Below are 19,249 nucleotides of genomic sequence, written 5' to 3' on the forward strand. Positions count from 1 at the left end.
GAACAACGACAAAAATCGGTGTTGCCTACACCGTGTTATCCTCTTTTTAAAATTTGCACCCTGTTGACTTCAATGGGGCAAGTTTTAAACCTGCTTTTAGCCTCTTAACATCCTTGATGTGTCATTACAAGTGCCCAGCCAATGTGAGTGATTCCTTCAGAGTGAACACGGGTGAATCTGACTGCAGTAGATGTGAAAGATATTAATAAAAGTGATGTTAATTCAGCCAGCGCACATACCTGTATTTTCTTCCTGTTTTCGGTCGAAGTCCACAGTAATCGATTGTCGAGTTCACGCGCGTGATCATAGGTAACTAAACCTATTACTGTGGACTTCGACCGAAAACAGGAAGAAAATACAGGTATGTGCGCTGATTATAACCCCTACTACTCAGCTTTCTCCTACTACTCAGCTTTCTCCACAGAACAAGAGCCTGCTAGCTTAGCTTCCAAAAAAAGATGGCTGACACTGTGTACATTCTGTGAATGAGATCCCACCCTCTATAATGGGCGGGTTGAAAACATGCGGGACAGCCCCTACTACTGGCTGTAATCTTTAGCCTCTGGCCAAAAAATCCTCCGATGACGCAAAATGGCGATTTTTGCATCATCGGAGGATTTTTTTCCAGACAAAAAATACGTAAATCTCTCGTCTCAGGGGGATATGAAGGTGGAAAGCACGGTAATTCGAAAATACTACAGGTTTTCTACTAATACAAAGCTTAATGCTAAATCCTGAAGTTTCCCTTTAGCAATAAAGTTTGAGAGGATCCATACAATGACAACAGCAATAAGTCAATAATATAACAATAATATCAAGGTCTTATTTCCTGTCAGTGTTGTATATTTAATAAAATTGCAGTTTACCAAAGGGATATTCTTTAAAAATGTTTCAGCGCAATGCACTGAGCTTTCATTTGAGTAAAGAACGTTGAGGTTGAATATGCTATGATTAAGACATTTATTTATTACATTATTCATGTTTTCTCATGGTATCTGACATCCTGACATCTTACCTCTGACAAATTAAACACTCTAGTATTGAATTATAATTTTTATTTATTTAAAAAAATAAATAAATCACATATTCACTATTAAACAAAAAAGCAGGCAAATTGTATTTCTAAGCATAAAACCAACATTTTAACATTTATATCTAATGTACTGTATAATCATAATCAATGGAAGATATAACACATCTTCCACTCTGTTTTAGTTGTTACAAGAGAAAAGATTTGAAAGAAATATATCAGGTTTCATATCAACAGCAGTTTGATGTTGATTTCCACAGTTAATGACCATTCATTGTACATACTGTATTATTGTAAATTCATGTCCTAGTTTTTTTTATACAAACTAAAGCATGTGTTGTAATCATTTGATGTGGTAATTTTTGGCATTTAAAAATGTCTTCTTTCAAACAACTGCTAAATGCATGATAGATGAGGTGAAAGTCAAACTTGCTCTGCCAGTTTTATTCCTTAAGCCTTCTAAATGTTAAATACGTTTGTGATATGTTGTATAATTGACTGTAGTGCTGGTGTCATCAGCCTGAAACAGAACCACAGTTATAATGATGCACAGATTCAAATATTTTGATTATGAACATACAACACAATTCAAATTTAAATTGGAAAAACCAAAACCGATTAAAACTTCATGCAGACATTATGCAGTTTCACATTTTATCTGTAAAGGTATATTGGCATAAAGCAAACAAAGCCGAGTCTGAAAGCAATCAAATAAAGAGAAGATAAAGGAAAAGGAAAAGTCTTACCATTGATTTATGAAGCACAATATATGGGATCCCGTCTTGAGTAAACAAGAACGTCTATGTTACATCTGCACTGAAACTTGTAGACATTGCTTTGAATACTAGAGTTAAATAAAGCATGTAAATCTTACCTTTCTGCTGGTGTTTGCACAACTGTGAGCCCAGAATTATGATCACAATCACTGATAAACTGTTTGAAGCTGCTAGAACTAGGGCAACTGTACTCCATTGTGTATCTGCAGAAATTAAAAATAACTTATTTTTAAAAGATATTATGCAACAACACCATGAGCCCACACAAATTTTTTTTTTTTTTTTTTTTTGTAGCAAATTCAGTCGATACCTGGCCCTGGTGAATCAACTTTTCTTCCTTCTCCAAACAGTATTTCTCCACATGTGGCCACAGCGCAGTAATAAATCCCAGCATCAGAGTGACTGATGTTCTTGGGCAGGTTGTAGACACATTTGTGTGTGGTAGAGTTCCCATCAGATCTCCTCTCACACTGAGCGTTCCTGCGTTCCTGAGTGTAAATGATTCCTGGAGGAGATTCTCCAGATTCATGTCTGAACCAGTAGACGTTGTGTTCTCCTGCACAGCTCTGAGTGACGACGGCACACTGCAGGGCCGCTGCAGACTCTTCTGGATGATCTGGATCTGTCTCAGGTCTCTGATGCTCTGAGTCAATGCTCAGCTGTCCATCTGGAAATAAATAACAATAACATAATGCTTGTTTGACCAGACACAATGTACTGTATGTCGCACAGTCAGATTTAAGTGAATATTCTGCTTACCTTTCACAATGAGATCAGTGCTCTCACCCAAAAGGAAATTATAAACATATAAAACACAAAAGTATGTTCCAGTGTCTGATTCTTCTGTATTTGTGATGCTCAGATCAAAACTGCTCTTGTCTTTTGCTACAAAAAAACGTTTATTTTTGTCAAAGTCATTTTCAAAGACGGCAGGTAAAGTTTGAAATGATGAAACAATCAGAAGTGGTTTCTCTCCGAGTCTTTGTTTGACCCAAGCAACACTGTTTCTTGACTCTCCCAAAATACAGGTGAAGTTAACACTGTCTCCAGCTTGAACAATCTTCAGACGATTCTGAGCCACGACGTCTGCATTATCTGAGCTGCCTAAAGAATGAGTAAGAGGACAGTTAGTTTTGCCTGCTGTAGATTTGGTTTCTTCATGAAGTACAATGAAGAAAAAAAAAGCTATTCATTTGCTATTCATTTAGTATAAGTGGTCTAAATGAACAGAATACAAAATAGTAACTTACACTTTGAAAGGAAAATAAGTAGAATAAAAAAATGCTGATTCATTTTGTCACAGCAACTCCAAACAGGTTAAATCATCTATAGGGACAAAAATATTAAAAGAAATAATAATTATTATTATTAATAATAATAATAATTCACAATTCACATCTTATGGGAAATCACAATTTTACATTATTTCGTAGCATTTTTAATGCAGGACTATAGCATGTTTATGTATATAGTGATCCACTTCCAAGACCATTGTCCACGAAAGCGATTTCACAAAATCAAACAGAAAAGAGAAATAATCCTAAATTTAACAGTGCATTAAAGTAAGGAAAAACTCAAATCTTTACTTACAGACTTTCTTGAATAAAATATCATATCGTTGTGTCCTGTAGAAACAAAGACAGTTGCTGCAATAAATCTTCTCTTCTTCTTTCTACTAGTTGACTAAATGAATTTCTATGTATATTAACAAAGCTCTTTATGGATTTACTTGATTACTGTAAATGAAAAGACTGTATTCATGTGTAAAAAAGGACCATCTAATTATGTTACACACATCCTGTACTTAATGTAAAGTTGCAAACTGGCTGGGGCATGATGTACAGGAAAGACAATCTCTGTCTAATCAAAATGACCTGCTCAAAAGACTGACACCACCCCTTACAAGTGCCCCGGAAGTGTGAAAAACAGAAAAAAAAAGAAAAGAAAAAAACCCACATGTAACAAACCAGCAGGACTTTCATCTTAAGCACACACAAATTGTGCAGTAAACTCTAATGTCCTGCAGTCCTTCTCAATAGCAACACCTATGTGGTTGTTTTATTAAAGGAGAACTCCGGTCAATTTTAACATTGAGCTCATTTTTTTGTACATTTGGAGTGCTGTCAATACAGAGAACAACGGCAAAAATCGGTCGTTGTAGTCCAAAGTCCAAAGTAGTCGATTGCAGAGTTCACACGCATAGGTTTAATACCTATGATCACGCGCGTGAACTCGGCAATCGACTACTTTGGACTTCAACCGAAAAACAGGATGTAAACAAAGGTATTTGCGCTGGCTTAAATAAAATCATTTTTATACATTTCTTTCACATCTACTGCAGTCAGACTCACTCGTGTTCACTCAGAAGGAATCACTCACATTTTCTGTGCACTTGTAATGACACATCAAGGATGTTAAGAGGCTAAAAGCAGGTTTAGTACTTGCCCCATTGAAGTCAACAGGGTGCAAATTTTAAAAATAGAATAACTCGGTGTAGGCAACACCGATTTTTGTCGTTGTTCTCTGTATTGACAGCACTCCAAATGTACAAAAAAATGAGCTCAATGTTAAAATTGACCGGAGTTCTCCTTTAAGTGTCACCACTGAGTAAGGTATAATGAATATCAACACTCCTAATAGACATTACATAACCCTGTTGCCACATGTGTGAACACACATTATGGAATTTAATAAAGATCTTAATGCTTAAAACAAACTTTCGAACAGGCATTTTCATTTGCATTCTATTTTGTACTGTATTGTAGTGTATTTGGAACAAATGCAACTTATTTATATGTACAATATATGTTTTTCGTCCATGTTTCTACATATTCAAATTACAAATGTATATGTATACAATCACGTGAAAAGAAAGAACACCATTTTGAATTCTATGGTTTTACCTATCAGGAAATTATAAAAAAATAATAATCTTGTCGTTAGGTAAATACAACCTCAGATGAACAACAACACATGACATATTACACTGTTTCATCATCATTTAACAAAAATAAAGCCAAAATGGAGAAGCCATGTGAGACAAACTAAGTACACCCTATGATTCAATAGCTTGTAGAACCACCTTTAATTTGAAGTAATCATTTTCTATATGACTTTATCAGTCTCTTACATTGTTGTGAAGGAATTGTGGCCTGCTCTTCTTTACAACGTTGCTTCAGATCATTGAGGTTTGTGGATATTTGTTTATGCACAGCTCTCTTATGGTCCGGCCACAGCATTTCAATCGGGTTGAGGTCTGGACTTTGACTGGGCTAGTGCAACACCTTGATTATTTTCATTTTCAGCCATTCTGTTGTAGATTTGCTGGTGTTCCTCATTGTCCTGTTGCATGAGCCAATTTTGGCCAAGCTTTAGATGTTGGAGAGATGGCCTCACATTTGACTCTAGAATACTTTGGCATCCAGAGTTCATGGACGACTCAAAGAAGACTGCAAGGTGCTGTGGCTGCAAAACAAGCCCAAAGCATTAACCCTTTGGTTTTTGGTTTTCGCCAAACGTGACACTTTGCATTATGGTCAAACATCTCCACTTTGGTCTCCTCTGTCCAAAGGACATTGTTCAAGAAGTCTTGTGGTTTGTTCAGATGCAAATTTGCAAACCTAAGATGTGCTGCCATGTTTCTTTTCAGTCAGTGACATTTGAAGCCACGTCGGACTGAATCGGGAATCTTGCTAGAGAGACCAATCTACTTCGAGTGTAATTAAACAAGCCAATACACATTGGCATGCGAGATTTGCATCTCTGTCCCCCAGTGTGGGTATAAATGGGCAGCAGGTGCATCGCATATAAACTTTTCGCTTCGGAGCCGAAACTGTACTGTTTCTACTCTGCAATCTACATTAAGAGAGTGTTCTTCCAGCCTCCTGTTCTTTTTTAAAAGAAGCCTCTGCAGTTGGTGTTGGTGTGAAGACGCTTCAGCGGTGGTCGTGGTCTCATAAAGAGATTTAAAAAAAAAAAAAAACTGTTTTTTACAGCTCTTTAAAGAGTCAGTGCACACAGCAGGTTGTACTAAATTCATGCTTGTCGTGCAGCAGCTATTTCTCCTGTGCGTTGCAGCACCCGAGAAAGCTAATTTTCCTAAAACAGCTTACACGGGTATGACATTGCATCTTTTTAAAGATGTCAATCCCTCTGTGTGTTTATGGATGTGGTCGTTACCTGGCGCTGGCTGATGTTCTCGATCGTTGCCTCAAGTGACTGGGCTTAAACCACTCTAAGGTGAGGTGTGTTTGGTCAGTGTTGAACTGCTTGAATCCGTTCAAAAGCAGGACAGCGGCCCCACTGAAGTTATTTCAGAGGCTCCTGGGGCATATGGCAGCTGCAAACGCAGTGATGCCGCTCGGCCTGCTTTATATGAGGCCGCTTCAGCACTAGCTTCACGGCCGAGTCCCGAGATGGGCGAGTGCCCCTAGAACAAGTGTCCAGGCATAATATTGTCTCTACGGATGCCTCTATCATCGGCTGGGGAGCCACGCATTGGCTACGCCTACTTGCCTACACAAGTATGCATTTCCCCCAGTGAGTCTTCTCGCACAGACACTGTGCAAAGTCAGGGAGGACGAGGAGCAGGTCTTGTTAATTGCTCCTTATTGGCCCAACCGGACCTGGTTCCCAGAACTAGTACTCCTCGGGTCAGCCCCTCCCTGGCACATTCCTCTGATGAAGGACCTGCTTTCTCAGAGATGGGGGACCTTATGGCACCTGCAACTGGAATCTCCATGTCTGGTCTCTGGATGGGACGCGGAGGTAACTAACCCCAGGAGGTAGTGAACCCCATCACTTCAGCGCGAGCACCGTCTACGAAACACGCTTACGCCTTGAAGTGGAACCTGTTTGCCGAGTCTCTCACCGAGAAGACGCCCGGACTTGCCCGAAAAAAGCAGAGAGGCCCTGGCTTAATGTTGGCTTGTTGCGCCAATACATGTGCTTATATTGTTCCCTGATGGTCAAACCCTGTGAGTTCCTCCATCACCCGCGGCAGCCGGACATATATATGTGTGTGTGTGTGTGTGTGTGTGTGTGTGTGTGTGTGTGTGTGTAATGTACACTGTTATAACACTATACATGTTTTTTGTAAACATTGGATTCTAATAAAACATACTGTACATTTTTCTCTCTTCTGTCTGCTGCAATCCATTTTTCTGTACTTTTTCTGTTTTGGAAATGCAGACATACAAAACAATACTTCCTATGGTCTTCCATGTGTGTCTGCAGAAGTGAAATCAGCTGTAATTTACTTTGTAATAAATGCAGAAATGGGAAAAACTGTAAAGATTTTCTGTGAGTAATCATAAATTTGGACCTCTTCTTCACACAAAGCAATTTCTTGACTTCAGAAGAACTTCATAACAGAGCCTAAAATGTATGGACTATTTTAATAGTGTGTTTTTCAATATTTTTGACATTTGAAAGCTGTAATAAATATCAAAGTATCTAATTTCAAACAATATATAAAATTGTTATAGTTGATAAAATATCATAAAACATGCTTTGAGAGCACCAACTTGGTCAAGACAGCACAAAATTACAATGTTAAAAAAACAATGTTTGTGGTGTTTTTATTGCACTGGAGCTCATACATAGTTATGCCCCTGAAATGCTCTGCCTCTGATACAGTAATATTTTGGGCTTTAGGCCATTATTATCACAAAGCACACACTCAACGTCTCATAGTCATCAAAGTCAGCATTTGTCCATGTGAGAACATGTGACTCGAATCAGAGTTCCAGTCAGAGGTACATCATTTCCTGTAGAGTGACTGACAGGAAGAAGCTGCTCAGTACAGATAGAGAACTGCAATGGTGAACATCAGCGGAGAAACATTACAATTTTAGACATGACTGTGAACATTGAATAAATACATTATATATATACTGCACATATATATACAGTACAAACACACACACGTGTGTGTGTATATATATATATATATTTTTTTTTTTTCAATTGTTTTAGATTCATTTTAAAAAATGATATGTAAAGTAATTTTCCAAATATGTTTATATAGAGTGCACACTGCAGCTAATTTACTTACAAAGAGTTGCCTGTATTAAATAACTTGATAAATAGAGAGGTTTAGTTGCATAGATGTTGTTGTGCACCTCCTTGGTATGCAAACCTTTGCATGATTATGCAGAGTGTGGTTTGAGCATTTTTCCAACCACAGGACTGACCTAGTGTGTTTTCACACCTTTATCTGAATCAAAAACATGCATGCATCATTCACAGAGTTAATTACTTCACCTTACACTGGTAGAGGGAAAAAAAGCCTATCGATGCTTATAAGGGTGACAAAAACATATATAAATAGTAACAGCTTATCCTGACACTATAAACAATTAACACTATTACAGTACATATACACAAATACATATAGAATATTGAATATTTTATAAATTAATTTAAATGTGTATATATACTATTAAAAATTAAGTTAATTTAATTAAAGCATGTTTGTTTCTGCAGCTGAATGTAGTTAAGCTTATTTAAAAAAAAAAATTAAGGAAAATGGAAGCAATACAATAATTGATTAATGGGAGTTTCACTAAACTTTAAAAGTTTTTAGCTGTGGTCAGATAGGACACACTTTTGTCCAGAAAGAGACAGAAACGATCCCTAAACCTAGAATATTACGCCCAGAATTTTAACATTATAAGCAACGTGTGATTTCTGAATATCTGCAGTCTAATGCACTGAAGGCCTCACAGCCTATTTTCCTGGTCTCATGGGGGAGGTTTTTTCCACATGTGTCTGCTAGAGGGACATCTTGAGCCATTTATCAAAAATATTGGACAGGTCAAAAATTTTCAGGTATGTAGTAGCCTGGTTAAAACCAGACCATTCTCAGTATACTGAGTTATGGTCTGGCAAAGCTTCATTAATAACTCATTTCCAAAGGGGCGTCACCAACGGACGTTGCTCAAATGCCTCTGGGCGCAATTGGATAGACCTAAAACCAATCAGAGCGATCGTCATCGTGTAAAGCCATATGCTGCGTCCCAATTCGCCTAAGTTACACTACGCCATAAAAGTATGTACTCTTTTTGTGAAGAAAAGGTATTTACTTTTGAATGTGTAGCAAAAAAGTAGGCAAGCTTTGGGACATACTACTTCGTCATCTTTATCGGACGGATCTGTCGCGTGCATCCTGTCACATAAACTGCCCTGTAAATCATCTTGTCACAGTTAAAATCCTCTGTTAAATCTAATTTAATTTCCTACCGTTTCGGAGAGAAATGTAGTAGCACGTTCATCTGCCAGTGGATCTTTCATGGAGGCTGTCCTCATGTGTTTGCAATTTGAATATAATAATGCATTTAAAAGTTGAACGGACGTCGCTCAAATGCCTCTGGGCGCAATTGGATAGACCTAAAACCAATCAGAGCGATCGTCATCGTGTAAAGCCCGCCTCAACGTTTCTGATTGGTGCCGCGATTTCGACGGATTAGAAATGGGCTTGAATGAGCTCTTTGCCAGACTACTTGCAGAGCAAATCTAAATTTGCCGGAAGTTGTCTGGGTTTTCCCAGGCTAGGTATGTATACTAATGCTATCCAGTTCCTAGATATGATTAACATTTCCAATTACCTACTACTTACTAATGTAGTCTAATTAATGTACTAAAGCGAGAGTTAGCATGAGTAAAATAGACACAATTGTCACATATAATTTAAGTGCCACGGACAGTGAATTTCGCTTCTTTACGATCTAAAATTGATGTCCCACCAATCAATATGCTGTATGTTAGCATGTGTTGGTCAAAAATCTAGTGAAACATGTTGATGCGGACGGGGCCTACGCCAAAGAACTTTATATCATATATTGCTTGTTGGGCTGTTCACGAGTTCACTTACATACAATTTGAGGGGGTAAAGTTGAATGTGTATTTGGCGTGCTGTCCGGGGGGAGGGCTCCGAGCTCGGAGTTCGGCCCGAACCCAGAGTACTCCCCCCATATGTAAGTGTTTAGGACTAGAGGCGTGGAGAAGGGGTGGTGGGGGTATGCTGCAAAACTGTCAATGGATTGAGGTGAGACTGGTGAATGTATATACACCTCTTACCATTGATTGCTGAGTGCTCTCCACTTGTGTTAATTATCTGAACGTGCTCCTCCCGAACTTTGTTAATAAAACATCATTTAATAAATGGATAATTGTTACGGTATTTATTCTCTTGAGTCTTTGTGGTAGAACAGGCTTCCATGAAGGTTTCTTTAAATTAAATTATTGTCAAACAGTTCATTTAATTTGACAGATCATTTTAGATAAAACTTAGGCATAGAATAATGTTTAAAGCTTGAGTAGGCTAATTAAGAGCTTGAAATATCTATTGGTTTAATCAATTAAAGCACATTAAGAGTAGGGTTTTTTTTTAACAATAGAGAATTTATTTTTTAGTAAATTGTATTGATTCCTTGCATGTGCACATATTGAATTATCTGATGTGTTTTCCCCTGGGTCTTCTTGAAGTGGAGGGCTTTTGTTGAAAGCTCAACGCAGCATAATTCAAAGCATCTCTGTCTTCATCCTAGAACAGCAATTTTGATGCATTCAGTCACACAAATTGCCTGTGAAGACATTTAAACTGAATTATATTTGCAACATATGGCATAAAAGCACATGAAATATTAAACTGCTTACCATTAAGTGACTATTCTGAATGTTCTGAGTCCCATCTTGAAATACAATAACAATTGGAACATATAACTGCACGGTTATTGAAGGATGTTGATTTGACTGTTCAGACTTACATATTAGAGAAGAGTTATGCAATAATTCCTACCTTTTCGTCGATGCTTGTACAACTGTGAGCCCAGAATTATGATCACAATCACTGATAAACAGTTTGAAGCTGCTAGAACTAGGGCAACTGAACTCGATAGTGTATCTGCAGAAATATATATAAAAAAACATAAATAAAAAATAAAAGATATTAAGTGATACAACAACACCATGAGATTTAGATTTTCTGTAGCAAATTCAGTGGATACCTGGCCCTGGCAAATCAACTTTTCTTCCTTCTCCAATCAGTATCTCTCCACATGTGGCCACAGCGCAGTAATAAATCCCAGCATCAGAGTGACTGATGTTCTTGGGCAGGTTGTAGACACATTTGTGTGTGGTAGAGTTCCCATCAGATCTCCTCTCACACTGAGCGTTCCTGCGTTCCTGAGTGTAAATGATTCCTGGAGGAGATTCTCCAGATTCATGTCTGAACCAGTAGACGTTGTGTTCTCCTGCACAGCTCTGAGTGACGACGGCACACTGCAGGGCCGCTGCAGACTCTTCTGGATGATCTGGATCTGTCTCAGGTCTCTGATGCTCTGAGTCAATGCTCAGATGTCCATCTGGAAATAAATAACAATAACATAATGCTTGTTTGACCAGACACAATGTACTGTATGTCGCACAGTAACATTTAAGTGAATATTCTGCTTACATTTAACAATGAGATCAGTGCCTTCACCAAAATAAAAACTATTATATATATATTTAATACAAAAGTATGTTCCAGTGTCTGACTCTTCTGTATTTGTGATGCTCAGATTAAAACTGCTCTTGTCTATTGCTACAAAAAAGCGTTTATGTTTGTCAAAGCCATTTCCAAAGACGGCAGGTAAAGCTTGATATGATGAAACGATTGGAAGGGGTTTCTCTCCGACTCTTTGTTTGACCCAAACAACACTGGTTCTTGACTCTCCTGAAAAAATACAGGTGAAGTTAACACTGTCTCCAGCTTGAACAATCTTCAGACGATTCTGAGCCACGACGTCTGCATTATCTGAGCTGCCTAAAGAATGAAATATAAAATGTCATATCATGTGAGAATGTGGTTAGTATTGCTTGCTTGATTTGCTTTATTATGCAGAGCAAAACATATGTAATTACTTACATTTTGAAAGGCAAAGCAATAAGATGAAAAAATTATGAATCATTTTTAGGAGATAGTTCCAAACTGACTGATCTGCAGTGGATCTTCTAAGAAAAAGAAAAAGAATAATAAAGAAAACAGTGGAGTTGTACAACTCAAACAGCAACATTATACCTCAAATTGATAAACTGAGGAAAACTAAAACATTTACTTCACATTATTCATTGTTTGTTAAAACTAGCTTTAATTAAAGTAGTAGTGTTTTTTTTTTCTTGAATAAAACCAGTTAATTTAGATGTTATTATATTGTTAGGTTACCTGACAAGACAGTTTTACATTGTGTGGATTAGAAATATTTTTTAAACAAAATGTTTAATGCAAGACCACATGTTGTTTATGCATATGTATATTAATGGATATGTGGTAAAATCTTGCTTTGGAAATCTGATTTAAAAAAATGAAAATAAATCACTCAAAAATCAATCTGTAAATCAAATTTATACAGCGCTTTTCCAAATTAATCAACGCAGTTCAAAGTCTTTGACAGACAGGAACAAACAATTGACATTAAACAAATTAAAGAAGTTATTAGAAAAAGGTAACAACTGCATACAATTAGAATGAAATAAAAGAGTTTTTTTTTTATCTTAACTTACAGACTTCATTAAAGATCAATGTTGGTTTTCATGGAGAGCCGATGACAGGTTTATCTTCCTCCTCAACACAGTCCGAAAGAGAAGACAGACAGAGATTCACCTTTATATACTGTACCTCCCTGTACTAAAGAAAAAACACATTTACAGTACATGATTCTATTGGCTGATTCATCTTAATGTTAGTGGTGTGTTCATGATCATGGTGGCCACATCTCTAGTTTTCCAAATGTACACATGCAATATGAATTCAACATCTACTATGAATGTTTATTGACACAAATGAACATAATAACACATCAAAGAAATTACATGTTTATTTGAATGTGTGGCATAGCATCCATTGTCACCCCAATAATATTGGAAAGAGATGTTTGTTTGTTGCTTTTCATCAGAAGAGGCTGAATCTGTAGCATTGACAAATACTGAATTTCTGCAAGATTTCATGTGGAAACTTTTTTTTCCTGTGACAACATTTGAAGTTTGCGCTTTCTTACTTCCTGCTGTCACACTTTGACCACAGCTGAAGGATCCTGCACCACTATTGTGCAACAACAGAAATGCATGACCAGAACTAGGCTAAGACCAGAACCAGTGCAATACCTTGACCTTTCAACCCCTGAAATGTTTTGTGTGTTCCTGCTTTATCACGCTCAGAATTTGGGGTTTGAAATGTTGTAAAAGTGACACAGAGATGGTGTTTTTTATTACTCAACAGGTGATTACTTCAAATAAATTGCCATATGTTGCTTTCTAACAGAGTTCATTGTTAAGCAGGGTCATTTCATTTATGTTGTTGTAGTACTGTACGGTGTGTAATGGTAAAGCTAACATCTTCAGCTAGTCAGCTTGAGAACATTTCCATCTAAACTGGTTATATCTCTTAAGTCTAGTAGTGAATGTTTTATGAACAGTGGATAACCATATTCATCGACACAGTCACTCAGAGCACAACCAAACAATGATCTTCTGCAAAATGCATGCAGTTTTGTTTTTAACCGCTAGAGTGCCAAAAGATAAATATTGAACCTTTTAATTAGGAACCAAATCAGATAAAATTTAACTTTTGGATAAAATAAATGCAACATTATTCATTATTTGGCATTATTATACTGCCTTTCAGTTAATTATTAATTGTTAATATTATTAATTATCACTCACATTTTGATATGCACTAAAGCAAAATGAAATAAACAAATACAATAAAATGTCAACGCTATTAAAAAACCCTGTCATTTTGGCAATTGTTGAACTTCCTCTATAACTTGACTAAAAAAAACAAAACAAAAAAACAATGCATGTAATGGAAAAAAGAGATCCGCTCAGAAAGGTGTTTGTGGGCTGTGAAGGAGTGTGGGTGGTAAGGTAAGAGCAGGGCCGCCAGTCCTGCGGTTGGAAAAGCACTAAAAATATACAGGTCACATGAACATCCTTATAAATAAACCATATCAATTTATTCATTCATCCATTTATTGACCTAACCTCTGCTCATGTTATGCAGTAATTCATCCGCCTTTTGTAAGCAGTTAAATTATTTGTAATTAATTGTATTGTGAAATAGTATAATTTATTCCTGTGATCCAAAGCAACATTAGTGAACACAAACAGATATTTTATATCATCCTAAAGTGATTTATTTGAGTGAAGCACTAGTATTGTATTTGTTGTTGTTATTTTTAATGAAGTTCACCTCAGAAAGTCTAAACGTATGTTTATTTCATCCTTTCATTACAGCCCATACTGAGGTTCCTCAGTGTGAACGGGAAAGGGAGAATTTCTTCTTTTAGGATATAAGGTACAAACACCATTAAGAGTGAGAATCCATCGGCCTGGTCATTCTGCTGCTGAATGCACAGCAAGCCTTATGGCCTATTTTAATGTCTTCAGGGTTGCTTTTAATACATTTCTCCACCAGAAGGAGCTTGTGTGCACATCTTGTCAATCATACCATATCTGTCTTCCTGTATTATTGCATTTACATATTTCCCTTTCAAAGGCTTAGAAGTGCTTGAAGGCTTGTAACAAGTACCATCATTGAGATTTGCTACTACCTATAAAAGGGCATTTTATTAATTCAGGCAAATGGGACACATATTGTAGTCTAGGACTAAAATACAGCAACATTATCACAGTTTTAATAGTTCTAATATGAAAGATTCTTATTCAGAACAAAGACATAAATTGTCTTAACAATATTTACTGTTAACTGCATTAACCATTACCTAGACATAGGCAATAACCTCTGTCCTCATCGTTGTTTGTTTGCAGGTAAAAAGACTGTTACAATATATAGTAATTATAACATGTAATTGTTTATGGTAAAAGACAATTATAAAACACACAATTACTGTACTTCATATATCTACAGTGTGCAAAATAAAAAATAACTTATTTTTACTCATGATCTACATGGACGTGTCAAAGGTCAAGGTTGAACTATCAGTACAATCTGTTACTGCATTCATAATTATATTGCACAAGGAAAATGTACGTGCTATACAAGACATATTAAAAGTTTATTTATCTTTGTGAAAAATCATGTCATACATTTCTGGATAGATTCAGTATCTAATGATATCATGCTACCTTATTTACAAAAGCAATATGACTAAATCATTTTATTTCAGAACCACGGACAGGGATTTACCACAATTTCAGCACATGTTGTAGCTGTGATGTGCTCTAATTCAGTGGAGAAATAAAGGTCCCACTTTATAGAGTCTTTAACTACTACTAACTTGAAAATGAATAATTTGATACAATGCACGTATTGTGTACATACATGTTTTTACATTGTATTTATATAAAATACCTGCATGGAATTACATCTGTGAGTAATTTCTGTAATTACATGTATAATTACACTATTGACCCTTTCCTAAACCTTAACTCACCCTTAAACCCATACCACCACACCTGTCCCGTATCCACCTCAATAGCCGCAAAAGTGTTTTTCCATACAATATGAATTCAATATAAGTGCATTGTGCTGATTTATTGATGTTAGTACATAGTAAAGACAGTTAATGTAAAGTGTGACTGAAATAATTCAACAGAAATTCAACCAGTCTCACTCACTCATTTCTTTAGTAATTTATAAAGTACATTATTTGATGCACATTCAAACGATAAATTCATAAATGGACAGGACAATGATTATGGATAACTTATTTGATAGTTTAATTAAACAATCATCATTTTAGGTTTTGGTCTTGGTATAACATTGGAAAATGACAACTTTTATAGCTTCTAAATAGAAACCTCTGAATACTGTGTAAGTAAAACTTACTCATTGTTATCTTAAATGTGTATATATTGAATTATCTTGTGAGTCACTTTCCCTGGGTCTTCTAGAGGTAGAGGGATTTTGTTGAAAGCTCACAGCTGTATAATTCAAAGCATCTGAGTCGTCAGCCTGGCATAGAACATTAAGTATTAATCATTCAGTCAAATATATTGCCTAAAAACATACAGTGTAATCTATAAATCTGTAGCAGTGATTAAACTCATTGTCAAGATATTTGTATTCCATAATACCAATCTCAAGAAAAAACTAATTTCGATTGCTTACCATCAACTGACCGTGCTGAGTGTAGTGCATCCTATCTTGAAGGAACAATGAAAAATTGTACGCATTACAACTGCACTGACATTTAAACCTGTATTAAAACACAAAATAATGCATACCTTTTTGCTGGTACTTGTACAACCGTGAAGCCAATATAATAATCATGATCACAGATACAATGATTATAATCAAAGCGGCTGTTGTCCAATGTGTCTGAAAGCATTTGTCTGTAGTAATAATAATAATAAAAAAAAAATTAAACATTAAATTAAAACATATCAACAAGCCATCGCATGATATTATTTTTTTGTAAAAACATTGGGCACCTGGCAAATCAACTTTTCTTCTTTCTCCAAACAGTATCTCTCCACATGTGGCCACAGCGCAGTAATAAATCCCAGCATCAGAGTGACTGATGTTCTTGGGCAGGTTGTAGACACATTTGTGTGTGGTAGAGTTCCCATCAGATCTCCTCTCACACTGAGCGTTCCTGCGTTCCTGAGTGTAAATGATTCCTGGAGGAGATTCTCCAGATTCATGTCTGAACCAGTAGACGTTGTGTTCTCCTGCACAGCTCTGAGTGACGACGGCACACTGCAGGGCCGCTGCAGACTCTTCTGGATGATCTGGATCTGTCTCAGGTCTCTGATGCTCTGAGTCAATGCTCAGATGTCCATCTGAAAAGAAAATTAATAAATGAAGTGCAGTTTTTATTTATTTAATTAAACACAATGTGCAGTATGTAACAGTTTGTGATTGTTCATCTTACCTTTAACAATGAGATCAGTTCCTTCCCCAAATGTGAACATAAATGCATATATAACACAATAGTATGTTCCAGTGTCTGATTCTTCTGTGTTTTTGATGCTCAGATTAAAACTGCTCTCGTCTTTTGCTACAAAAAAGCGTTTATGTTTGTCAAATTCATTTTCAAATTTGAAAGGTAAAGCTTGATATGATGAAGCGATCAGAAGGGGTTTCTCTCCGACTCTTTGTCTGACCCAAACCACGCTGGATCTTAAATTGTTTGGTAAAATACAGGTGAAGGTAACACTGTCTCCAGCTTGAACAATCTTCAGACGATTCTGAGCCACGACGTCTGTGTTATTTGAGCTGTCTGATTATCAGTATGAGAAGGAAAGGGTGAAAAGATATTTAGTATTGTTTGCTGTGGATTTTCTTTTAAGAATATTCATGAAGCACATTAAAAACAAGTATGAATTTCATCTACGTTTAACAACAATACAGTTACTTACACTGAGGAATATTAAGCATTAGGATGAACAAATTAAGCATTTTGAAGAATTGTCTGCAGATGGGTTGAAATGAAAATCTAGCTTGAGAAACAGAGAGAGAGAGAATGTTTTCAAATGTATGTTTATAATAATAATAACAGAAATGCTATTAAACCCAAGACAATACATTTCAGGAAATTGTTACTAAACTTCAGCAGCTTCATTATTGTTACTAGCTTGACATACAAAAATTCAAGCTAAAAAGTTAGTCTACAAAGCTGGTTCACAAAAGCGAGCATAAAAAAATGAATACATTAACAATCAAATAAACTAACAAAACAAACTTACATCATTCAGATTTCATTAATTATCACAGATTTGTGCCATGTAAATCATCAGACAAGTTTTATGTCCCTCGTTGATAGTGAGACTGAAAGAAAGAAAAAACAGAGAGGTTTGCCTTTATATACACCTCCATATGCTAAAGATTAGCATCTTTTCATGATTCCACACACACACACACACACACACACACACACACACACACACACACACACACACACACACACACACACACACACACACACACACACACACACACACACACACACACACACACACACACACACGCACATTCAAAAATACATACACAAGTATATAAATAAATAAATTAGTCAAGCTGATAGCCATATTTAATAGAATTTGCACTGAAGATAAAAACACAAACCAAATTCAAACAGTTTTCTATAATTGGAATGCTAAATAAATATTGAAATGGTAAACAAAACATCTAGTTGAACATCTATTGATAGATTTTTAAAGCCTCTTTTTTCTAATGTCTATACAATCCTTTCCTCGTCTGCCACATTCATTTAATATTTTTGAATTACCTTCATTTGGGTGCTTTCTGTGGTAAATACTGATATGCGGGACAGTCGTACTTTACATTCATCATCCCTTAAAAGCAATTACAGTAATGCTGAATAAACTTTGTCATAGAACCTAAAGGTCACTTTAAGCCTTTGAGTTGAAACTTTCAGTTTAGCACTTGTTTGAAGCGTGAAAAGAAAATGAGCAACACTTATGTGATGGAAAGAGCAGTGAATATGGTCTCTCTTGAATGAAAATGGGTCTTGGGTGTAATGGTTGGGCAGTGTCAATGTGTGGGAGGGGAGCAAAGGCAGAGTGGCCAGTCCTGTGGTTGGAAAGTGTTTTTAAACACACAATGTATGAAGTTCACATACCGCTGACAGGCTGATGAACATGCTCAGTTCGATTTTTGCATACTATTTAAAATATTAGGGAAGTTGGCATATTTAAACAAAGAGAAAATTATTATAAAGAAAATTGATAGTCATATTCTGAAAAATGCATGTGATACAACAGAGAGATTAAGTCAATTCCATAAAGGTCGATTTCAAAATTGCTATTCTTTAATAAGATTTACACAGAGCATTGGAACCCCATAAATAATATACAATACATAAGGGTTTAACGATACAGCCACTGCACCACATCAGAGATCTTTGCTAACTATTTAACTTTTGATCTGAAATCAAGAGGTTGTTTCAGGCACATGTTTACCACAAACATCTACAAGCAAATGCACCCCAGACATGACATCAAAATGGTTAAAAGTATAATAAAGATATAAAACACTTCAGGCTTTAGGCGAGTACTACCACAAATCACATCATTCGTCCATATAAGGAGAAGATGTGATCTCAAACAGAGCTCTAGTTAAGAGGCCACAGTGTACGACATCATTTCCTGTAGAGTGACTGACAGGAAGAAGCTGTTCAGTACAGACTGCAGAGCCGCTGAGGGGAACATCAGAGGACGACATTTAACTTTAGCACTGACATAGTAAAACTGTATTAAGATTTGTAGAAAAGTTTGATCAAAATTTGGATTTGGATTTTTTTCTTTTATACTGCAGGTAAAAAAAATATACATTATTAACAGTACATGTTTACCCAATCCACTTGTGGTAAGTGTAAGTTTATACACACACAATATACGGTCAATGTGACTTTGCCAAGTAAGACATGTTCCTGGTTCAACATATTTTAATGATCCTGGAACAACATTCCTGACT

General features: G+C 36.2%; 2 protein-coding genes across 4 annotated transcripts; both read right to left on the reverse strand.

Annotated features, from left to right (window-relative positions):
• Window positions 1-10,197: 10,197 nt before the first annotated feature.
• Window positions 10,198-12,431, reverse strand: LOC307156440 (uncharacterized protein). 2 transcript variants are annotated; one of them, XM_079867783.1, is made up of 7 exons: window positions 12,352-12,431; window positions 11,717-11,802; window positions 11,264-11,614; window positions 10,815-11,171; window positions 10,607-10,711; window positions 10,465-10,499; window positions 10,198-10,351 (listed from the first exon to the last, which is right to left on the reverse strand). In XM_079867783.1, the coding sequence occupies exons 2-7, from the start codon at window positions 11,757-11,759 to the stop codon at window positions 10,259-10,261; spliced, it is 984 nt and encodes a 327-aa protein (XP_079723909.1). In that variant the 5' UTR covers window positions 11,760-11,802; window positions 12,352-12,431; the 3' UTR covers window positions 10,198-10,258. The 2 variants fall into 2 exon arrangements, with proteins under 2 accessions (XP_079723909.1, XP_079723910.1); XM_079867784.1 differs by having other exon boundaries at window positions 10,244-10,351; window positions 11,717-11,799; window positions 12,352-12,375.
• A 2,416-nt stretch (window positions 12,432-14,847) lies between these two features.
• On the reverse strand, window positions 14,848-17,588 carry LOC307156441 (uncharacterized protein). Of its 2 annotated transcripts, none has more exons than XM_079867785.1 (7): window positions 17,500-17,588; window positions 17,173-17,253; window positions 16,686-17,033; window positions 16,243-16,593; window positions 16,036-16,143; window positions 15,920-15,954; window positions 14,848-15,763 (listed from the first exon to the last, which is right to left on the reverse strand). In XM_079867785.1, exons 2-7 carry the CDS (start codon window positions 17,210-17,212, stop codon window positions 15,644-15,646), a joined length of 1,002 nt encoding a protein of 333 aa, XP_079723911.1. In that variant the 5' UTR covers window positions 17,213-17,253; window positions 17,500-17,588; the 3' UTR covers window positions 14,848-15,643. The 2 variants fall into 2 exon arrangements, with proteins under 2 accessions (XP_079723911.1, XP_079723912.1); XM_079867786.1 differs by having other exon boundaries at window positions 15,500-15,763; window positions 15,920-15,950.
• Between the last annotated feature and the right edge of the window lie 1,661 nt (window positions 17,589-19,249).

This window comes from Squalius cephalus (genome assembly GCF_949319135.1).
Source record: "Squalius cephalus genome assembly, chromosome: 3".
NCBI classification, from domain to species: Eukaryota; Metazoa; Chordata; class Actinopteri; order Cypriniformes; family Leuciscidae; genus Squalius; species Squalius cephalus.